General features: G+C 40.0%; 1 protein-coding gene across 1 annotated transcript; it reads left to right on the forward strand.

Moving 5' to 3' along the window:
* The first annotated feature begins 391 nt into the window (after positions 1 to 391).
* LOC111674142 (uncharacterized protein K02A2.6-like) lies at positions 392 to 1,243 on the forward strand. Its single transcript, XM_023433449.1, has one exon. It carries the CDS (start codon positions 392 to 394, stop codon positions 1,241 to 1,243), a length of 852 nt encoding a protein of 283 aa, XP_023289217.1.
* The last annotated feature ends 5,777 nt before the right edge of the window (positions 1,244 to 7,020 follow it).

Genomic DNA, 7,020 nt, shown 5'->3' on the forward strand with positions numbered 1-7,020 from the left:
GCTGATGTAACCGATCAATGGTATCTTCGACGCTTTAGGGGCGTCTCGGACCACCCCGAGCAGTTTCCGGACTGGAAGGTCGAGGACGAACAATTGTTCTGCCACCGACCCGATCTAGTCAAGGCCGCGGACGTACAGGATTTGAATGCCTGGAAACTCGTCCTACCCTCCGAAGAAAGACGACAAGTGATTTCAGACTGTCACGCCGTTCCCTAAGACCTACCGCCGTCTGACGACTCTGTATTACTGGCCCTGGATTTATAAGGACGTCGTCCGCTACGTCTCGCGGTGCGACACCTGTCAACGGTGTAAGGTACAACAGGCCCTACCGGTTGGGTTCATGGGCCATCGCGTAATCGAACAACCTTGGACCTTAATCGCGGCCGATATTATGGGACCCCTACCTAGGAGTAAGGCGGGTTATGCGTACCTTCTAGTTATCCAGGATACCTTCTCGAAGTGGATCGAGTGTTGCCCTCTGCGACATGCGAACGGGAAAAGTATTAGTCAGAGTATTCGCGAACAAGTAATCTCTCGATGGGGCGCACCAGAGGCCCTCTTAACCGACAACGGGACGGAATTCATAAATCGCGACCTCAAAGCTCTAGTCGCCGAGACCGGAATGATCCATATCACTACTCCGCCGTACCACCCACAGTCGAACCCGGTAGAACGAGTCAATCGGGTCTTGAAAACCATGATGGTTGCGTTTCTAGAGGAAGATCATCGCGAGTGGGATAGCTACCTCGGTGACTTCCGTTTTGCCTATAACACGGCCTACCACGCCTCCTTGCAAGCCACCCCGGCCTTTCTGAACTCCGGACGCGAGCCTAGAATCGCGGTGCCAAGGGCCCCTACTCCACGGGGGGACGTAACCATAGACCCCCAGACTCCACCCGCCTGGGGAGAGCGCATGCAAAAATTAACGCAACTTCGGGAACGCGTTGTACACAATTTACAGGACGCATTTCAAAAACAGGCGAATTATTATAATGCCGGCAGGCGGAAGAACCAATTCAGGGTAGGCGACATGATTTTAAAAAGGCAATTCATCTTATTCGCAGGCACGCAACCTTTCGCAGCTAAGCTTGCTCCTAAATACCATGGTCCCTTTCGAATCACTAACCGTTTGTCTAACCTGGTATATGAAGTCAGTACCTTGAACGGGCAGGTGGTGGGAAAGGGCATGTTGAAAACCTCAAACCATACCACCCTCCTGACCAATAAGCTTATCTCGCACTAAGGCTTTGCAAGTAATCTTGCGCTTTCTCTTCCTTTTTTTTTTCCTTTTTGTTACGTTCCGACCGCGGTTCTAGACTGACATATTAGCTGCCGACGGAGCCGACTGACGGACTGGCCTCACGAACGCGAACGGACAAACGACCTAGAATGGACCCCAACCCGACGAAACCCGATTTCGGACGGTGGGCTCGCCTCCAACCATACCGGGCCCTGGTCGGGATCATAACCGAGGTCCTGCCGGAGTTTTGGGAGGCTCTCTGCCTCTCGGTGTTGGAGGGCGCGACCAGCCGCCCGGGCCTCGGCCAGCCCGGCGGGGAAAACCCCGTGGCACCCGGGACCGACGTTGCCCCGGACGGGCCGGCGCCCGACGCGCCAAAGGCTGGACCAACCCCGGAAACCACGGGGGCCCTCACGCCGTCCACGGCCGACCCACACACCCCACCTGAGCCCCCTCAGATCCAGGACATCGGGGTACAAGCGGAACCCTCCCCAAGGACCCCGGAAGTGGCTCCGATAAAGGTGGAGTCAGAGGACGAGGAGGAGGAGGACCGCGATCAGCCACCTCCGAGGACCCCCCGGAGGTCGCGATCGGCTGTGCCGTGGGTCCCGAAGAAGAAACGGTCACGGTCGGCTCGAGCCCCAGCCCGGAGTCGGTCACCCGCGGCCGCCGGAGCCAGGCGACCCCGTGACATCGGGGACGCCCCACTGACCCGCCCTGGACCACCGCTCTCCCGGATCGACGCCTTGGCGATGGAGATGCTCCTGCCCCACGTCTTATGCCCGGGCTGTAGTCTCCCGGAGGCAGACCCGGTCCCCGGGAAAAGAACAAGATGGTTTGTACAGATATTGCATATATTACTCTTTCATTATATACGATTAAACGATTGCTTGAAAGCCTTTATGAATTGCACACACACATTGAAATGGCTACATAGGGAAAGTGTTATGATTGCTTTTGTTTCTGCATGTTGGATTTATGTGCACTTATGTGCACTTTAATGGCATCTACCGTTTGTTACATCAACACATTCATTGGCATGTTGTAATCGCTGGGAAATCTAATGAATCTGCATCCAATATAACGATGTAAGCATGAGTGGTATTCTGCGTGTATATTAAAAATATAAGTTTATTTATTATATCAATCTTTGTATATCCTTGGAGAATAGATTCAAATATTAGAGAGTATTTAGATGTTAAGTCAATGTTGGTATCATGTTTGCAACTTTACATTTTATTTTTAAGATTCAATGTCGCCGAAGGTAGTGGAATTAATTTTACCCACCCCAACGATGCATTATATTCCACAGTGAAATCAAGTTAGTTGCACTAAAATTATGTTTTTTTTTGCTATTAAAAAGATCTTCAGAAAACAATTTATTCCTTAATAATATATGTTATGTTATCCAGATAATGATTTGAGTAATTTAGAAAATATGAATGGAATTATGGGTGCAATGAATGAGATTCTTATCAATAAGAACAACACAGGAATGTAAGTAATTTCTAATTAAGAACAAAATTAAGTTATCAATTTGATCTGTAAATGTATATATATTGTTATGTATATCCACGCACCTTTCTCTGGGGTAATCGATTTTGATGATTCTTTTTTGTCTCAGTATTTTCGAGGTGGTCCCATATAAGCTTTATCATGATCCGATTATCAAATCGATAAACAATGGAAATCATGAATTGTGGAAGGTTGCCAGTAACCACACCATAAATGAGACATTTTTTTTTCTTTTAATCAACTTCTTTCATAGATGATTACAATTTTTAAACTTTAATGAAAGGTGTAATAATTGAAAATCGAAAAATAAAGTCAATGACGTACAAACTACTTATCTACTAACTACTGTAAATTTCTAACTACTTATTGCTTAGAAAGTTTGAAGTCGGCGCAAAAAAGGAACAAAAGGTAACGGAATATAAAATTGAAAACACGTTTACACTTCATTTCATTGTTTGTGCCGACATCAAACTTTCCAATCATTATATATTTAGAAATTAACAATAATTAGTAGATAAATAGTCTGTACATCATTGTTTTTATTTTGTAATGTCTTTTCTGTAATTTTTTGTTTATTATAATTCATACCATAATTATAGTGATATGCTATAATATCTAAATTATCTGTAATTTCAGTGATATGTTTTCATCTACATTCTTAGAGGCACAGTTTGAAACGCAAAAGAGATTGTTTGTATATGACAATAGTAATAATACGTTGCTGCCTAATCTAAACAAAGACATGAATGATATAGCTGTACTTCAGGGTGTACCATTATCAGGCAGTCAGGATACACCAGTGCCAGACAGTCAGAATGCACAAGGTAAAGTAAATTATTCTCAAACAATGCGTTGGTAAATACGTAATTTAAATTTTAGTACTTCAACTGATAAAAATATGTAGTGTTTCTTCTGAATATGTGTTGCTCTACAGTTCTGTAGGAAATTTTGGTGAATATTACTCCTCATAGTCTTCCGTTTAAATGTACAGGATGCCTCATAGATGATTATCCATATTTCAGGAGACAAGAAAGATAGGATTTTTAACTAATTGTTTCTTTCACATTTATAACTTAGACCAGTTATTTATTATTAAAATTGGCCAGTGAGATTATTTATAACCGTAGTTTGCAGGGGCGGAGGACGGTCACGATAACTGTAAGGTCCGTCGGGCTCGCCATACGTTTTTTCAGGTGAAATTTTATTTTAATTAAAAAATTATATAATAAATCAATCAATCAACACAAGAATTATATTTATTGATATGTGGATTAATTTACAACTATTTTTATTCGTTTATACATGTATTACGTGATTTGGAGAATTGAAGTAAAATTTTAAACGGGGAAATATGATAAATGTAAATGGCTACACAGCATGTGTTCTCCTGTACATGCCGTTCGCGCGTTATCTCATTCACCGACTTTAATTGTTAATAACCCAGTAAATATTAGTTTTACCCGAAATTGGAAATAAACCTTTAGTTTAAAATTCCACTATTTCTCTCCAAACTCATCAAATATTAGTTGACGGCTATGAGACACCCTGTATTTTATTACACTATTAACTACTGTCCAAATGTCAGCACTTGAATAAAATCAATTGACAAACAAGGTGTACAGTTAAATACTCTATACCGAACATAAGTGTTTATCAACTAGATAATGTTACTATTTCGTTATTGACAGATAATGAAAATGAATCTGGATCTGATTGCGAGTACATCCCGTCAGATAGTCCAGTATCGAGCAATTATGATTTTGAAACGAACCAATCGAATGAATCAATTCCTAATTCTTCAAATACTCACAGAGCCGAACAAAATAGTTCACTAGGAATGGACATATCAAGTTCATTAAATAGAACAGGAACTTCAAATCGCTGTGATGAAGATGACATTGTTCAGAGGGATGGAAAATCGAAAAAATATCATTGTGTTTACTGCCGCAAATTAGTGACAAAAATAGGTCGACACTTAGAAAACGTTCATAAAACCGAGGAAGCCGTTCAAAAATTTGCGGTTTTGCCTATAGGATCGATTGAAAGAAAACAAATCATAGATACGTTGCGGAAAAATGGAAACTTTATATACAATTCAAATCCACAATACAAAAACAAAGGATTTATTCCAGTGCGGCTGCCTAGGAAGGGCAAGATGAGTAAAATTCTAAATTATATTGCTTGTGGGAATTGTAAGGGCCATTACCATCGGTCTACAATTCGTCATCACTTTTCAGTGTGTTCGGGTCGATCTGGGAAGAAAAGTCGTGTAGTGAATGTTATGGGACGACGTATTGAAGGCAGAGTACATTCAGAAGCTAGTGGCACGGTTAGAAGACTTCTATTCCCTTGCATGCGTGAAGATGACATTACAAGGTTAATAAGATACGATGCCTTATTAATTTTATACGCAAACAAAATGTGCTTTAAGTATCGCCACTCAACGCATCACCATAAAATGATACGTGCCCGCTTGAGACTCTTAGGCCGCTTATTGCAAGTGCTACGTAATAGCGATGACAGTATAAGTGATTTTGCTTCTTTGTATAATCCAAAGTATTACGATTGCTTCATCGAAGCAGTCAATGTAATAGCAAAATACAATTCCGAAACGGATCGTTATGATGCTGCTTCCAATGCATCAAATCTTGGCACTCTCGTGAAATATATTGGGGAAATTTTCATTTGTAAATGTATAAAAACACATAGCAATGAAAACAAAAATAATGCGGAACAATTTTTAACGCTTCTTAAAGGAGATTATGGAGCTACTATAAATAAAACAGTTGTGGAATCACAGACACAGCTTAAGCGTCAAAAAAAGGTTGAATTACCTTCTGCGCAGGATATACGAACTTTAAATTTATATCTCAACAAAAAATGTCAGAATGCATTTGAGTGTGTAGAGCAGGAATTTACAATCTCATCCTGGAAAACGCTCGCTGAGTGTACATTAACATTGATTCAATTATTTAATCGCCGCCGACCTGGAGAGTTGGAGAGATTGTTGATCGAAGATTTTGAAAATTATGAGCAGATTGACGAAAACACTAATTCAGACATATATAAATCGCTTTCAAAAACAGCACAAAAAATAGTGCAAAAATACGTCCGTTTTTCTATTCGTGGGAAGCTAGGACGCACTGTGCCCGTAATACTTGACCGTTCAATGCTGGCGTATGTGAAAAAAATTATACAATTGCGTGGTCAAGCTCGAGTCCATAAAAAAAATAAATATGTATTTGGCATTCCTGGAAATGATAAACTTCCAGATAAGCACCTCTTGGCATATAATTTGATGGTACGATTTTCCAAAGAATGTGGGGCTAAGTTTCCCCATACACTACGTGGTACGAAATTAAGAAAGCATATTGCCACTATGGGTATTTCGTTAAACTTAACTGATAACGAAGTCTCAGATTTGTCTAATTTCATGCGTCATCACGAACACATTCATAAAAGAATATATCAAACACCAGTTACAGTTAAAGATTTAATTCACATATCTCAATTACTGCATGCTGCTCAAGGAGGTAAAAGTTCAGAACTTCATGAATTTGGAGATTGCGACAGCGAAAGCGATAATGAAAGTCAACTTAAAACCACCGCTTCTGCAAATTATTCGAACAGTTCTCAAAATGATTCAGGTGTGGGTTTCCTAAGTTTTAAAATTTACATATATTTATGTAATGATACGCATCGTTATCAATGGACCAAAGCAGGATTATTACAATGCTACAATTTTCAATGGAATATATCGTAAACGAATCAATGCACTGTTATTGAAAATGCGATTATATTAATTCGAATCATTAATGCATGCAGACTGAGGTACGAAACAGAAATATGTATAATTTTCTTATATATATTTTTTTCTAGGGTCACTAACAGAAGCATTGTCCCATAGTATGGACAAGTCCTCGCCTACTAATTCGTATATCAGTAAGTGCAAATCGAAATGTAAGTATTAAGTATGCAACAGACAGGTCATAAATCAATTAATTTAAAAAAAAGTATTTAAACTCTGTAATATTATTCACGAATAATCTGCATGCATCTTCTTTCACTCGCCGTTTGGAATTTATTCGTAGATAGTTTTCACTCTCTATTTAGAATTTAAATTTAAATGACGGATGCATTCATAAAAATTAATGCCACATAGATGCAAATAAATATAGTGAAGAGTACTAACAGTTTATAAGCATGTAATGGTTATAATTTTTTGTAGTGATTGCAGTTGAAGTATTTAACTAGTTTATACATAT

This window comes from Orussus abietinus, unplaced genomic scaffold (assembly GCF_000612105.2).
Source record: "Orussus abietinus isolate OABI.00-Male unplaced genomic scaffold, Oabi_2.0 scaffold725, whole genome shotgun sequence".
NCBI lineage: Eukaryota > Metazoa > Arthropoda > Insecta > Hymenoptera > Orussidae > Orussus > Orussus abietinus.

What these genes read in the sequence shown, in the direction of transcription:
- LOC111674142 (XM_023433449.1), top strand. Translation starts at nt 392, where the DNA reads ATGGGACCCCTACCTAGGAGTAAGGCGGGTTATGCGTACCTTCTAGTT.